The sequence below is a fragment of the Castor canadensis genome, chromosome 4, assembly GCF_047511655.1.
Source record: "Castor canadensis chromosome 4, mCasCan1.hap1v2, whole genome shotgun sequence".
Classification (NCBI taxonomy): domain Eukaryota; kingdom Metazoa; phylum Chordata; class Mammalia; order Rodentia; family Castoridae; genus Castor; species Castor canadensis.
In genome coordinates, this window is record NC_133389.1 from 142,991,706 (window position 1) to 143,009,017 (window position 17,312).

Sequence of the window (17,312 nt, forward strand, 5' to 3'; positions counted from 1 at the left end):
ATTTGTCATGATTTCTTCACTGGGTGGGTGAGCATGGAGGTAGGCAAAAGTGTACTGAGGACTTTTCCAACATGTAGACTCTTGATCTTTGATAAAAATTCACATATAGGCATGCATCAGCATCTAAGAAAGCATGTCATTTCACATTCTTACAAGTGAGAGAATGGAATTGTTTCTTTTACACTCTATACATCTCTATTGATAGTACTGTTTTTTCTCCTCTTCTTTGAGAATGAGAAGATTTGTTTGCCAGACTGTTTTACAAAGGAGACTATGGCTATTCATGCTTTCACATGTTAAATAAACTTCATGTGGAAGTTCAGAAGATATTTGACTTATACAAGTATCACAGGACTTGCTCATAGGACCACTTGAGTGATGGTTATATCAATGGATTCACTCTTTTCAAATTGATGACTAACCTAGAAAACCACATTTTTCAAAGTCCTAAACCCTATTTAGATTGTCACCTTTATTTATAGGTTAACAAATGCCTTAAATGTTACCTCAGGAAACTGATTTTTTCACTGAATATTTTATATTCAGAACATATTGATTTAATATTTTTGTCCTCTTTTTGGGGGGGCATAGGAAGGTAATATCATTTCTTTTAGTCCATGCAGGGGTCATTTGAAGGAGACAAAGAGAACTTTATTTAAATATACAATATGAGCAACAGAAGGTATGCAGAGATAAATGATAATAAGGAAATTACTCAAATTATAATTCCATCTTATTCTTTTAGAATTGTCACAATTTATTTTTTCCCAATGTGATCATACTTATCTGCATGCTCAAATCTGACAAAAATTGACACCAGCTTTTCACTAAGGTCCTTTAGATTCTAGGGGATTAATTTTCTATTTTATGATCATGTAAATATGCTCAAGGCATATTTCTCTCTTTTCATAAAATGTTGTCATTGTCATAGTTGCTTTTTAAATAATGGTAACTCATTAGCCATACACTATTAATACGTGATATGTACTTAAGAATCCAACTTTTTTTTTTCAGAAAGTATATACTATGATAATATAATAAGGTTCTTCTAAAAAATTGTAACTTTGGTGTTTCACATTTAATGATGTTATTAAAATTTTCCCATTGCTGCTAATTCCACTCACCTAAATGGAATAGATTTTGCTATAATGTGTACACCTAATATCTAACTTACTCAGGACCCTTTGGATATATGCATTTAACTGAGAGATTCTAAGCTGTTTGCCAAATAAAAACCAGTATCTTCTTTCCTTCTCTTTTATGAGTTTTAAAATACTTTTGCTACTGTTCTTCTTTGATTTAATTTATATGCCAGAGATTTTTCTGCTCAGGGAATGAAAATAGAAGACCAGGGAAGATAGTAGATGAAATATAGATGATTCAAAGATCTAAAATATTTTATCCCCACTCGATATAAAGTAAATTATTTTTTCTCTTTTCCAATAACTATCATTTCTCTTGATCTTGGAATCACTCAAAACCTAGCCACTGAGTCCTGTACAAACTAATGTGCTGTCTTAAAATGTGCAGAAAGTTGAAATACTGAGGCCTGTACAAATTGTACTAGTTGGATTATATTTACAGTTATGAAATACTGAAAATTTAAGAATGCCATTTTTCTCATCACTGAGCATTTATTATATATAACAAATACATGGGAAAGAAAAAACTATATTGTGATATAAATAGTTTATTTACATTACAGAAAAAACATCAAGACAATGTATACTATTTCAAATATATCCATACATAATCAAATATAGCTGTAGTACATGTTTTCATTGGTGTAGATTACCACAAATGCAAGGCAACATGTGTAGATCTCTTGTCTTATTCTTTTGTCTATAATACTGTATTGTGTAGTCCAAGCTGTCGGTCCGGCCACTGTAAAACATGCTCCCTTTAAATTAACCTCGTGGACGCTCTTGTTGTGTTGTCTGAACTGTAGTGCCCTGTATTTTGCTTCTGTCTGTGAATTCTGTTGCTTCTGGGGCATTTCCTAGAAGGTTGGAAAGTTTACAAATCTTAGTCCAATGAGATTACCTAAAACTTAGTCCTATATGCACAGAGTGAAGCTTTGGATTAAGTAAATTATTAAAATATTTCAGATGAAAGAATTGATTATTAGTAGAATATGGGATTACTCTGGAAAAGTTATTTTTTGACTTCTCTTTGCAGTTGTCTTTAGGCTTCTGTTGAGTATTGGAGAACACAAATGGAGTTGAAGAAGAATATATTTACCTTGTCCTCAGTTCATTAAGGCACAATGAACAGACTCAGCAGAATGCAATCAAGCAAGTCATGAGCTCATCTCTTCTCACTTTAAAGGTCTTCAACAATTTCATATTTTAAATGTCTTAAGGAAGAATGTTATATTGACATTTTAGTGCTGCAAGTTAAAATCCTATCACACCAGGGAATAAGACAACTATTACAATCTGATATGTAAATGGAAAGGAATATTGTTTTGGTTTAGCCTAATACCATTTTTATGCATTAATACTCTAAGCCAGAAACATAAATGGTCCCAATTATGCAGTGTCTATAAAAAGCTAATATTCTGTCAAATTACCTGAAAATCTCTGATCTAGTAGTTTTTCTCTTATAGTAAATGACTGCTTTGATTATTCAAATAAGAACAACATAAAGTTCATATAAAATCCTATTTCCCTGAGGGATATTGAGAAATATATATGAATACACACACACACACACATATATATATAAACACACACATACATTGTAGATTGTAATGTGCATGTGTGTATAATTTTGAGGGGAGTTGTATCTGTCAAAAATAAACACAAAACTGGACATCTCATTTCCAGCAAGTGGGAGCTATAGGTAAAATGATTGAAAGTCCAAGTTTTCAACACGGGAACTCTTTTCATTTGGGAACATGTCTCTAGACATCTGTTTTTTTGTGACACATATTCTGAAGGAGAACACCAGTTTTTGACTGGACTATAAAGACAAAAAAGAGGATTGAATTACAAAAAAAGAAAGCAGGAAGGAGAGACTAGAAAGAAGAGAGAAGTATAAAAGAGAAGAGACTAGATGAGAAAGATATTTTTAAAAAAGTGAAGAGAATGAGGGAATCTCTGCTTGGTGTGATTTTGAAAATATTTTAGCACCTAGATATTTTGGAATAGGCTTTGGCAATAAGTATTGCTAGGGTCCCCAGGAAAGTAGGGTGTTTTGGTGGTAAGAAGCCTGCCTAGTAGGAAAGTCTAGTTTCTAAGCAGAATGTTTTTGAATGAATGAAATTAATGCAAACTAGGAACTGGTATGGTTTATTGACTAGTATGATTTATGGAAAGACTTTAGAAGGTTTGGTGGACCAAAGACAGGTTTATAAAATTATTACAAGAATTCTATTTCTCTTTCTCAAAAGTAAGTAGAGGGGAGGTTTTATTCAGATTAACACAGACAGTGAAAAAGGCCACATGCCTTGAAAATACAACTTACTCTAATTGGAACTCAGCTTCGATAGTCTTGAGCAAAGGATACAAAAAATCATGACCAGCCCAGGAACAGCAAGAGCAGTCATTAAGTATACAGGCTCTGGTCTGAGGCAGCTTCCAAACCATTTTTGCCCTTATTATTTAACTGTGAACTCAGCATTTTGATAATTTCTCATAACTCCAGGTTTTGACCTTGAAAATGAGGATAACTGTTCATTCTTTGTAATGTTATTAAATGTGTATATATGTGTTTGTGTAAATATGTGTATAAATATATAAATATGTGACTCACATATAACATACATACACAAATTCCTGGTGCAGGAAGGACTTTGTGTATTCTATTTGTTTCTATTGTGTATGGGAATGAAACTGTGATTAATAGAGTTGAAAACATCTGAAATACTTAAACTTTGTATTTTTCAAGATGTGCAGTAGCAATCAAATTATTATGATTAAATATTAAATATGGGATTTTTTTTAGGTATGGAAATTGCCCCTATAGTAGAAAGCCCAAGACCCCCAGCACAGTATGGTAGAGTTTCCTGTGTTTTTAGCTTCTTTTCTATCTTTTCTTTTTATACTTAATATTTTTGGCTTCTTGAGTTATCTTTCTGGTCCCCAGAATCTATTTTAATATAATCCATTGACTAGCTTGGCATCTAAACGTGAGAGTCAAGTTGATGAACTCAGCTTGGCTCAGAGCAGCACAAAGCTCCAGTCAATGATCTTCCTTAAGCCTTTAGGCCAGGCAAGGATTTATGAGCCGTATTTTGTCTTTTTCAAGAGCAAATGCCACAGTTGTCCTCAAAGAAGATAGTGCAATATAGATACTGAGATATATTATGTCCTTTATTTTCTAAAGATATTATACTTTTTATTTTCTTGTTTTTTAAAACAAATTTTGGGGGAAACATTTCAATTTACTGTAGAGCTATACAAATGAATGGAAGCTTAAATGCCACATGGATTTGGTGAAAACCTTACAGAACTTCCTGAGAACTTTTTAAAGGAGAGTGAAATCAGATCAGAAGGAAGTATCTTCAATAACTTTTCTACTCACATGGGACATAAGTGATGCATTTGGTTTAGAATCTAATTCTTGGTTACTATGGGTTTGCACACTAATGAAGTTAGGCAAGTCCCTGGCCTCAATCCTTTACTGCAAGCCAAGCGTCAGACATCACTAATCAGTCACGGTTTACATTCCCACTGAAACTGGATGAGCCCTCTCTCTCAATCTGGTTTTTCAGGAAACAATTACTTTTTGATTGGACTGGGAGTTGAAAAAAAGTTTGCTGTGAGATTTGCTGCTTGTTTCTATGTATCAAAGGTTTTCATTTCCTGAAACACAATGGTTCTTGTTATAACTATTTTTAAAATTTTGTGATTCAAAGTTATTTTGTCATCATGAGATAAAATGCCTTTTTTGTCTATACAAAGTATGTTAAAATTGTTTACATTTGAGACCTATGTAGAAATATGAATGCTAAAAATGAGAAGCATAATTTAACACTTTTATATGCCTTGTATAAAATCTACTCTGGCCTCTTTTGATACAGACAAAGATAAGGATATACTAGTCATTTAAATAGGCTGTAGTCTGAATGAAGACTGATTTCTTATAAGTCAAAGAGAAAAGAATATTTAAACAAAGGTTGGCATTGTGTGTTAGAGAAAAAAATCTTAGAAAATAAACAAACCTCATCAGAATGCAAAAATAAGGAAAATAGCTTGTGCCAGTCCAACATGAAAATCCAGGCCTTTCCATATGGCCATTCAAATGTTTGTAGAATGAGAGCGAATGGCTGCAGCAGTCATTAAGGGACTCGAAATCAAAGGAATCTGATTTTAAAAGGAAGGACAACATATCCTCTTTTTTGGGTGACCAACAAGTATAACTACTGACCTTGTGATGCAGAGGACCACCACACAGATGACAGCAATCTGAATCGTTCCAATCACAGCTGCAATTAAGACATACTGAAACCGTACAGGACCGGGAACAACGTATAGAACACTGTAGTCCTTTTTTTCACAGTGTTGTCCAGTGTAACCAGCATCACACCTGGAAGAAATTATAGTGTCCAGTTACCTGTGGCTGCTGAATTCTCTTTTTAAAAAAAATTCTCTTAAATCAACCCAAGTCAACATGTTTCTTTGAGAAAAAGTTTGCTTCTAATGATATGGCATGGTATTTATTCGTTTTAAATAGAACATCTTCTATGCTATTGCAGAAAAAAAATGTTGAAAAATATTAGGACTAAAGATAGAACAAGAGTCATTTCTTTAATTTGCTGGTCATAAAGTCACCTGCTGATGTTGCACAGTTAAATTTTGCTACAAAAATAATTATGATATAGATAACAGAAGTCTGCAAAACAGCCAATGTAGCATTCTTCTGAGACTGATTGGTGCCTCTTCCTTACTCAAATCCCCAATTGAAAACTCAGGTAGAAAATCTGAGTATTTAAATTAGCATTTCACATGAAACAATTCATTAAAAATATACTAAAGGGGATCCACTTGTCATTGCTTTGTGACTTCTTGGTACTTGACTTTAAATGTCTTGTAACCTAAGGTTTTTCCTGTCTGCATCAGGACGGTTCAATTGACTCTGCTCAGGAGGGAGGGGCAGCGAGAGTAGCCTCTCCCTTTACATTTTGTTTACTCTGCTTGTCTTTAGGAGAAGGCAGGTGCTAGTGTATTCTGTGTAGGGAAACAGGAAAGAAGATAGTTGTATATGATGGTGTGGGGGTGGGAGAGAGAGAGAGAGAGAGAGAGAGAGAGAGAGAGAGAGAGAGAGAGAGACAGATAGAGACTGACTCAGAAACACACAGAATTAGAAAGAGTACTTCTGCTATATATTAAAATTTCCTTCTTCATATGCCACTTGTGTATTAATTTAAACGTAAATACATTTGTTGTTTTTCATTTTGGCTTTGCCATCTTGGAAATAATTACTGTATCTTCTAGACATGAATAGTCAGCAGATATTTATAAACTAAATCTAGACAAGCAATTTTTTTGTGTCTCTACTTACTGTGAAACTGCTTAGAAAAGACTGAGTGCCTGGTAAAACCAAGTTTGATGATACTTATTAGAAGATCTGGAGAACTTTGGAAATTATGTCCTCCCAAAAGTAACGCTTGAGAAATATTTAGTGAGAAGTGCAGAGCACTGTTCTATGTTCAGAGAAAGAGTGGTGAATAATAATGAGTAGTCTGTGCCTTTTAGGATCTTATGTACAAGGCACAATTTAAAATTTTATTACAAGAGTACATTTAATGATTAGTTACTTAGTACTTGAGTATGTAAGGCATACACAACTTATGCTTTCCTAGTGCATGTATATGCATGTGTGTGTGTGTGTGTGTGTGTGTGTGTGTGTATACAAAAGAGGCAGCGAACTTTTCTACTGGTCACCCATTCAAGCATGATGCCAAACAATCTTCTGTAAACATTTAAAATTTAATTTCTTTATTTTTACTTTATACATTTGGAAAGTTTAAGAGTGAAAATGTTACCTGCAAGATGGCTCCTGCATATTGACAGAATGTTCACACTTCCCATGCATACAGAAGCCATTGTAATGTTCTGGACAAGGTATGTGGTGTTCTCTGGCACTTTCTTCTAATTTGTTAGCATTCTCTGTGAATACAGATAAAAGCAAGTACCCCCTGTAAATATCTTCTTAGCCCAGTAAGATCAACCAGTGCATTAAGAATCAGAGTTGCAGTAGGCAAAGCTATTTAAAAGGGCAAAAACTAAAAGACCAAGCTTCAGAAGAAAGAGGGAGGAAGAACTGAAAGACAGACATCTTTACAATTGTGTTTAGAAATGAGACTGCAAAATTACCCAGTGCTTTTCATGCTTTTATGCAATTTCCTACATCTTTAACAGCTAGTGATGTTTCTATGAGTTGTCAGGCAGCTTTAATTTTCCTGTGTAGAGACTGTACATTGATCATAAAATAATCCAAGAAGAAATATTCTGTTTTTTGAATTTCAAAGCCAAGCACAATGTCCCTAAGAGTAAATTGCTGTAATACCTTGATACTTTCTCAATGTGAGAGCTTAAAATTTAAAATATGGCCATGTTCAATTGTTAAACAGACATTTTTCCAAACCAAATGCAAATTCCAACAAATGTGTTCTCTCAGGCCTTTTAAATCTACTGTGAACACGAATTTTACTAGCATCTATACATGTTTTTATTGCCAAAATAAAGCTATTGAAAGTGCAAATGTTATTTCAGAATCACTTATGTAGATAGTCACACAGTACAGACTGAATGCTCAAAGTGTGCTTTAATCCGTGCTATTTGGCTTGAGTCAACAATCTTTATGAAATTTAAACTTATGATAAAGAAAAAAATTTGCATTTTCAAATGAATACTTCCCCCACCTTTAACAAATTTTGCTTTCCTCATGTTTTCTTAAAGATAACCAAATATTTTTCTGACTTTTGTTTGTCCAAATATGTTAATTTCATAATTGTAATGTCATCTCTAAGTGGTCTTTCAATTCTTTCTATGTTCACTTTACGATAAAAGGTTTTCTTTGTCATTTCTTCTATGGGCTTAAATATGATACTCCTGAAAATTTCTACCCAAATACATAAGAAGTATAACTTTCTTGACATCAGTTTAAGACATTAAATCTAAAGATACTGTTCAACACCACAGCAATTGGTCAGCAGTAATGAAAGGTTGCAAGTTAATTACTATTTTTATGGACCAGATTAGAATTTCCACATAGGTTTGTAGTTCTTTTGATTACAGTGTATCTTATAATTTTCATAAGCAATTATGGATGATGAGCATATTCAGCAGAAGAAAAAGCCTGCCTCTGGCATTAGTGAATTGGACAAGTGTATTATTTGCGTTAAGGCAGAGCTGTAAACTATCTCTACAGTTTAAAATCTAGATGCCATCTGCAAACATTAAAGTTAGAAGTAAATTGTTAAATATGGCCAGTGCTTTCTTGTGCAGGGATATTTATGTATATTGTTATGATAGTAATATTTCAAGTTATACATCCAAATTCATAAGGAGTTTACCAAAAGTATGGCAGAGATCTTGCCAATGATATTCCAGCCATATATTTGTTCTATATCAGTGTTCCTTTTGCTACGATGGTTAGTAATTCTTTGTTTGCATTATGATATTTCTACATTGATATTTGTCATTAAAGTTAGTGAGTGACTGCTTCCATACAAAAGACTATGAGCATATATAAAATTCTTTTTGGTTTTGCCTCATTCTTTTATTACAGAATTTGTTTTGGTAGTAAATTGTACCTGTGATAAGCAAACTCAACAAAACTGAAGTGAATAGTATCGGGTGAAAATTTCAACATGGGGTCATTTTACCAAAATGGATGCACAGCAGCCATGATTTTTAGACACACCTTGCAATGGTTTATGGTCACTTATGAATCTGTGGGGAAGAGTAGGCACATTCTATGCCAGGGCTGAGGAGCAACGAACTAGAGTGGTCAAAGCATACACCATACCTGCTACTTAAAAGAAACATTAGCAGTGGGAATTGTTAGTCCTACTGCTGATGAAATGAGCCAGCACTGATTTTCACCCTCTTTCTTTATCGTATTCCTATAACAAACTATTCAACACTTCTATTTAGTGTTTGTTAGTAACCCTTCAATGCTTATGCATACCTGCATGAAGGGAAATTTTGTAGGAAACTACATTTTTGTTATTCATTGTTTTCAGTCATAGTATATTTCAAACACATCTTATTAAAGGACTATTTTTCTTTCTATAGCTGCAAAAGAAGATCAAGAGTTTTCTTACCTCAAATCCATTTTTAAAAAAATTTCACACTACCTAACCCTATATTAAGAGTTTGTTTCTTGTTTGAACCATATCCACAATTATAAGGGCAAAATAAGAACTTGTTTCAATTGAGGTTATTGCCTTAGTATAGTAAGAAATGGATATTTTCATAAGGTTTATTATCCAATGAAAATGAGCTCATGGGAGGGGACTAGTTTCTATCATAAAATGTGCTAATTAGTTTATACCACTCCTTATGAGCTTGGAGTGCTCTGTTGTGCTGCTCATAAGATACTGTCAAGTAAGAAAGTAGAGATATTGAAAATAAATGAGTAGAAGAAATGATTCCTGGACAAGAAAATGAGGAATCATCAATATATGTCAACAAATTTATAGTCAATCCAAGCAAGTAAACCAGTTGATTGAAAACCTGAATATATAACCACTTCTAGTAATGCAATAGACATACTTTAGAAATGAGATTTAAGCATATTAAGAAGAGCAGAAACACAGAAATCTAATATCCCAAACAAATATGTGTATGAACCATGGTGGGTATCTGTGATCCTGAAGTTTGTGTATAGTAAGTATTAAAGCAACAATAATGCATTTAAAGATTTAAAATTACATAAAAATGATACTTTGATAGTCTGCATGGTTCCTCCAGTGGCTTAGTCAATGATTTCTTGTCTTCTGTTTAAAAAGAGGTTTAATGTAAGGGTTATACTCTCTCTTCTAAGAGAGATAGTAGTGATGGCAGAAACTCTTCATGTCACTTTAAAATCCTCAAGCAGTTTCCTGTTTAAATGTTTACCAATGGTTTGTTCTGAAGGACATCTTGACCCTTTTACGAGACAATTTCAGGTATAACTTGAGTTATTTGCAGCAGAGCTAATAGGACCACATGCCCATTGGTAGTCAACACTCGTCAAAAGCTGCTGAAGTGGGCTGTTCTATAGCACAACTACACATATTGTTTCTATCCTGGTGCTTTCAGGGAAAGAGACAGACCGCAAAAGCTAAGAGACAGAAAGAATGGCAAATGGCAAAGTCTTACTTTGCTACAAGGCAATTATAAGTGGGTAGAAAAGGAACAAAGAAAACTTAGCAGTTCAGTCTTAAACCAATATGGCTGAGTAGTGTGTGTGCGTGTGTGTGTGTGTATATCGTTAGTTCTATCTTCTTTTTCCCCAAAAGCTGAAAATATAGTATTCTGAGAATTAGTCTATCAAATATACACACTATGGATTAAAGCAGAAACATGACTGTGAAACTTGACTAACACCATTCAAATTTCTAAGCGTTTCCCTTTGGATAATGGTTAGGGCTTGGCTAAAGAAATTTTGAAAATCAAGTCCTATAAACTATTTAAATGCTCTCCAGGGTTGTATTTCCTGAAAAGCCAACTTGAACAAGCAAGCTTGGAGTACCAGTTAGAGACAGACCCAGCATAAGGTGCAACATGAGTATCTTATCCTTTTGACAGTCATATATTTCATTTGAGTTGACTGGTACTGATGCTTCAGGACACAGGTTTCTACTGCTTACTTTAAAGCAACTAGAGCTGTTTAACAGGCAAATGCACGTATAGTGACACAGAAGGTTCCTGATGCTATTAAAAAGGATCTTGTTGCCATTTCCCAGAGATGTTATATGTTGTTACAGTATGGAAAATTCAATTATTTCAGGCATCTTGGTTATTTGACCTACAAAGTATTATTTATTTCTATTGCTAATATTTATTTATGACATTTCTAATAGATGTTTACTAATATTTATTGTAAAATACTATGTTTGATATTCTAGGAGAAAAACACACTAAATAGGGATATTAGTTATATGTACTTTTTAAAAAAAAATTGAGGGCTAGTGGAGTGGCTCAATTGGGAGGATGCCTGCTTAAGAAGCACAAAGCCCTGAGTTCAACTCCTAGTACTGCCAAATAATAATAATAATAATAATAATAATAATAATAATAATAATAATAAATTAAAGAAGAGAAAAAGAGTGAGTTTTACCTCCATTATGGGACATTTTATTTTTTAAAGGTGTAAAATATCTTAAATTTGACTCTCTATAATTCAGACACACCAGCATGAAGTGATCATTATTATGTATTCTGCTCCTTTTGGGGAAAAATTTTGTGGATCTAAATTCACTTTTTTTAAACATCATCCTGACAGGCACACGCATGTGAGCAGTGCAGTTTGGTTTATTATCATTTTATCTATCTTGTCCTGTGGGCACACAAAATGTGTCATGCTTTTCTAGAAAACCAAAAATTTCAAAGTTGAATATATTTATGCAATACTGCATTTTTCATATTTAATGATACTATGGAGAAATTCTGAAACCTATTGTGATTAATTTTACCCTTTTTTAAAACTTACTGCTATATTTCCAAAGTAATTTGAAAATAATTTTTAACCAACTAGAAAAATAAAAAGCTGTTATTTTCCATTATGTTTACATTATGTGTAGAATGGAAATAAATTATGAATTTGAAGTGAAGACATGATTGCTTCCATTGCTCATTGGAGCTGGTCTCAGACAGGATATACAATTCTTATGATTCCTCTCCGTATCTTATCAGGTGTAAACATGTGAGGTGACACTAAAATCTCCTATCTATCTTGAATTGCAACTGAAGGTTTTTAAAGACCAAAACAGTGTTCCTACTGAACATGTTCTGAATGTAATGCAATATGGGTTCTTGCAACCTAACAAATTCCAAAATAGTCTCACCTGCTGTCATAGTTTCTTCAAGGCATAGATGAGTAGATGAGAAGAGTGTCTCCTTTTTTTTAAGCCTCTACGACAGAGACTTAAATAAGAATGCTCGCTAAAAGTGACAGCAGAGCACACAGGATACCGAGGCATTTAAGAATACAATCAACTCTCAAGTTCTCTGAAGAGCAGAGAATCAGTCATAACATTCTTAGTTATTTAATCTCTGTTAAAGATGTAAGAAAATAACTCTTCAAAACAAGTCCTTCAAAGGCTATGAAGTCAATATTTTTTTTCTGCAAGTCAAACATTATCCTATTTTTTTAGAAGACTGATTGGAACTATTTGGATCTGAAAATTTGCTAGCTAAGGCCATGGCATGGGTGGGGAACACCCATGGGAATGTAAAGAAATTCCTACTTACCCTCCACCATACACTAATAAGAAAATATGAAAAGTGACATTATCCACATCACCACTTGTGAGCATTCTTATTGGACATAAAATTAAAGTAGAAGAGAACTAATTATTATCTTATCACATTTTCAAGCAAGGTCTTGATGGCATTTTCAGGGATTGCTTGAGTTTAAATTGAAAATGTTCAGAATATGAAATATACATAGTAATTTGAGGACTATGGTAGCTGAAATGCAGTAATATGGATGCTTTTCTGCATGGTATTTTATTATCTCAGTTTCTACAGGTAATATATTTACATAGATAAATACAGAAATCCATGAAATCTTGTGAGAGAAATTTGTATGTAATATTCTATTGTATAACATCCATAATACAGTTATTATAATTTAAGCATTTGACATAACAAGGCTTATAAGGATTTATTTTAAAATCCTGATCCTCTAAGAAAAAAGGAAAATATTATTTTTTGCTTATTTTTAAGAGCAAAATATGTATATTCTAAACTGTTTGCTCTATATTTTGACTCATAAATGCTCTGCCTGGCATTGGATGACAGAGTTCTTTAAAGAGTGAAGAAAGCAGAGTATTAGAAGTTATATTCCACCTCTAACAGTCTTTTTCAAACTTCACCATTCAGCTAAGAGCCTATTAACTCTCAGCAAGTGGGTAACTCTTATAAGTTTAGAGGATTTAGCTTGCAGACCTTTTAAGAATACAATATTTCATGGACCTTTAGAAGGCTTTGACAACACTTCCATAAATATCAGGCCTTGGGAAGAGGTAGGGATCTACGGTCATTAGGCTCCTGGGAGTCCACAGCTGGAGTTATCTGAGTTTATCAGGGTTGATTGTCTACAGCTCTCCTCCTGAGTTTTTGTTGCATCATTTCTTCTTACTTCCAAGCTGCTCTCAGAAGACAAAGTTTGTTATAAATCTTAGAGAAAGAAAAAAATTATGGGAAGCCATTTTATGCTAAGAATATACCCCTTCTTTTGTCTTTAACTAAGCCTATGTGTTTCTGGTTAAATTTGTATGCTTAGAGGCTAATCTGGGCATCTTTTCTTGGTGAGCTTCTTCGGTAGAAATTCTGAAAATGATACTAAGTGACAGTAAAAAGAAGAAATTAGTTTAGGGTTTCATCCATTTTAGCCATTTGGGCTATGTGAGTTAACCTATTTTCTTCTTCTTAGGCTGTGTATGTATAAATGGATAAATAATCTAGATAAGCCTTATCAGATGACACATTTGTTTTTCTCTGTGACCTGAAGTTATGAACTCACAGAGTGAGGAGGATTGATACTAGAGTATTTATTAGAACATGGTGAAAACAAAGGTTTTAATAATATAAAGAGACTCAAAAACAAAAGCAAAAACACAGATTAGAGACCAAAAAAAGACCTCTTTCAGTAATTTAATCTGTGGATATTTGAGTAGCTATTATGTGTCTGGCACTGTGTTATGTGCTATATTTATTAAGCTCTATCTATTATCTCCCAATGATTTTGCTTGTTGTCTTCTAAACACAGTCCAGAAAATAAATTCTTAAGACAAGAGGACAATAAGTAGATCTACAATTGCTTCAGAACCCACAGTAGGACTATCATGTTAACATATAACATGATAAAAACATGCTCCTTTATAACAAACCCTCAAGGTGTACTTATAAAATTATCATTTTGTGTAGATTAGGAAATTTAAGCTGAAATAGATTAAATTAATTTTGTTAAGAAATTTATATAATTGATAATCAGAACTGAGTTCAAAATCATGGATTGCTCCAGTGTAACACTCAACTATGCAGTTAAGAACTTACAAAAATACAAGACAACATCTGGCTGCCATTACCTGGTTTATTTCCTGTTTATGACTCCTGATTCTTTATCTCACCTAGATCCTATTGTTAATCTGAAAATGAATTCTTTTCTGTTTTCTTCCTTTTATTCCAGGAGCCATGTCTTGTCTAAGGTGAAGCCATCATACAAATCCCACCCCTTCTAGCTTTCTGAGGGGCTTGCTTCATCAGTTTTCTCCTTGATCCTCTTAAATCTTCAACTTTCTTTCACTCCTTCCTCCTTCCTGTCAGCATTTAAACATGTTAAAATGTCTTCCTTTGCACAATTAAAATTTAAAAATCTTTTTCAATCCATGTCCCTTGGCATACCACTTGTCATCCTCCCCTTGCCACTACAGCTCAGCTTTTTAAGTGTGTCTGTGCTCCTTTTCTTTACTTCCTCACTAACTTCCATTCGTTCTTTAACCTGCAGCTATCTGGACACCCCTTCAGAAAAATTGCCATGGCCAGGGAGAACAGAAACATCTTTGTTACTAAGCCTGTGAATCTCTTCACAGACACAACTATCTCAATCCTCAGTGATTGCTACAGCTGACCACTTCCTCCTTTGTGAAGTCCTCTCATCTTAGTTGCCATGATACTGCCTACCTCTTATTTTTATTTTCTTGCTTTTTCTCCTTCATAGTCTATTTTGTAGGTTTCTATTTTCCAACTAATTTCATAAATGTTGATGCCTTCCTAAGGGTCTTCCCTTTTTACACTTTAAACCTTCTCCCTGAGAGAGAGCTTATTCTCACCAAAGGATTCTGTCATCACCTAACTGCTTCACCTTTCTATAGGTTATGGTACTTTATAGCTTCATACCTATATATCAAGGTGCCTATGTCTCCCAGGCACTTCAAATTCATCAGACTCTCCTCCTACTTCCTTCCCCAGCCTGCTTCTTTTCCCAGGTATATTCACCTACATAGTGACCAAATTAGAAATTTGGTTTCACTTCAATTCTAACTGAGTACAATTATCATGTCCTGTGATTTATACTTCTCAAATATCTCAACAACTCACCAGTCTTGCCTCTAATCCTACCTTCCCCCTAAATCAATTTTCTATCAATTATCCAGAGTAACCTTTTTAGAAGAAAAATCTGAATGTACCATTGCATCTCATAACTGCCCACCTCCCAAGAAACAATTCCCAAGTTATGATTCATTATTTCTTCAATGAACCAAATGTATAATATTACTTAGAAGACCATTCAGAATCTGGTCTCAGCCTTTCTGTTCTCAGCATTTGTAATTCTCTGACATCTTCTTACACTCATCATATGCTGTTCCCTCAGCCTGCAATGCTCATGTTTTTTCTTTTTTATGCATTCCAATCCTACTTATTATTTATGTCTCATCACTGGCATTCTTCCTTTAAGAAGCTTCTATGATGCCCTCCGGTCTTCCTTTGCCCCTCAACCCTACTGGCTGTCCCTGCTACCGAAAACTACTCCCTACTTCTTTCCACAGTTTCTGATGTGGCTAATGGAGGAATGAGCAGATCATCTAGCTTTTAAGATAATAACCCCTCTGTTAAGCATGGATGGGTGATTTTAAAATGAAAGATTTATAAGCACCTTGAATTAAAGACTGAGGAATATGGGAATTTTAGTTCTTCTAAGAGGTGGGAAAATGAACATTTCTATGCATGCTATAACCATAAAAAAATTCACACTAGAACTGTGTGTCACCAAATCTGAATTTGTAAATTTCAACTAGGCCATTCACACTCTGTCTGTGGTACTGTCCAAAAGTAAGAAATGTTAAACTTTTGTAGGACAATAAGGAGGAAAACTTCTAGCTGGGTGTGGTGGCACACACTTGTAATTTCATCACTCAGAAGGCAGGGGTAGGAGGATTATGGGTTCAAGGCCAGCCCAGGTAAAATTAGCATGACCCTACCTCAAAAATAACATACAAAGAAAGGGCTGGGGACATGGCTTAAGTGGTAGACTAAGTGTGTGCAAAGCCTTGAGCTCAATTTCCATTAAAAAAAAAAACCCAGCAACAATGATGACAACAACAACAACAACAAACAGGCAAATATATTTCAAAATAGAAACCAGGATTATAAATTAATAAAATGTTTTCCATTTCTGAATACAATCATTCATTTATTTCATACCTGAAAGTATTTTATGGTGATAGATGATAAACACCAAAGCAATAAGCGCAGACACACTTGATGGTAATTGCAATGAGTAAGGTTAGCAATCAGTTTGGTTTTCTAAAGAGCACTCCACAGAACCATAGAGCTTTTATACTAAGGAACAAAGATGCAGTTTTTTCTCAAAAGTACTTGAGAAAAGACACTGGGAGTAACATATAAATCTCTATGGAAACTGTTTTAAAGCTGAACTTCTGGAAAAAAAAAGGTATTAAATAAAAGTTTCATAAAGTTGGTGGAGAAAACTTCTAATAGCTAGAAAAGTTTTGTATTATTTCAATGGAGTATTTATGTTTAATGTTTAATTCTAAATATTAATGGATTTGCTTAATCTAGAAATTGTAGGCTGCCATGACTAGAGATATTATGCAATTCTAAATACCTGAGTAGCACCTCAGCATTTGGATGTCATAGAATCCAGTCCTCTTAGATGATACTCTTGTTGCTCCAACACCCATCACAAAAGTAGGCATAAATGTGCATGTGCTTTATATGAACACAATTCTACTATGATCTCTTATAAACCACAAAATTTAATTAGGTCAAATGTAGTGAGAATTTTAGTTTATTAACATTCCTCTTTTAAGGGCATTATTGCTTGTTCTAGTATAGACCCATTTTCACTGATCTGAAAAATGGTTTTCCAGGCTTTGGCCCTGGTCAGCTCAGTCAGAATCATCAGCCAATAGGCATGAATCTATCTTTTAAAAGTATTCTAGGGAATCCAAGATGGCAACTGGGACAGAGCTGCAGAGCGAGTGAGCTCTGTGAACTAAGCACTTTGCTGAGATGCTGGAGACAGCCTTGGCTGAGGTAAAGAACAAGGGAGAGCCAAAAGTGCGGCACTCTAAACACCTAGATTGTGGAAGGCTTCTCCATGCCACAATCTACTAAAAGAACAGC

The 17,312-nt window shown here is 34.1% G+C and overlaps 1 protein-coding gene across 1 annotated transcript in view; it reads right to left on the minus strand.

Moving 5' to 3' along the window:
- Nucleotides 1-1,670: 1,670 nt before the first annotated feature.
- Tmeff2 (transmembrane protein with EGF like and two follistatin like domains 2) overlaps nt 1,671-17,312 on the minus strand; it is a 226,520-nt gene continuing 210,878 nt past the window's right edge. Inside the window, exons 8-10 of the mRNA XM_020158141.2 lie at nt 6,992-7,115; nt 5,374-5,532; nt 1,671-1,999 (exon numbers count right to left, since the gene is read on the minus strand). Coding sequence (XP_020013730.1) covers nt 1,903-1,999; nt 5,374-5,532; nt 6,992-7,115 — 380 coding nt within the window. The 3' untranslated portion in view covers nt 1,671-1,902. The remainder of the gene's footprint in view (nt 2,000-5,373; nt 5,533-6,991; nt 7,116-17,312) is intronic.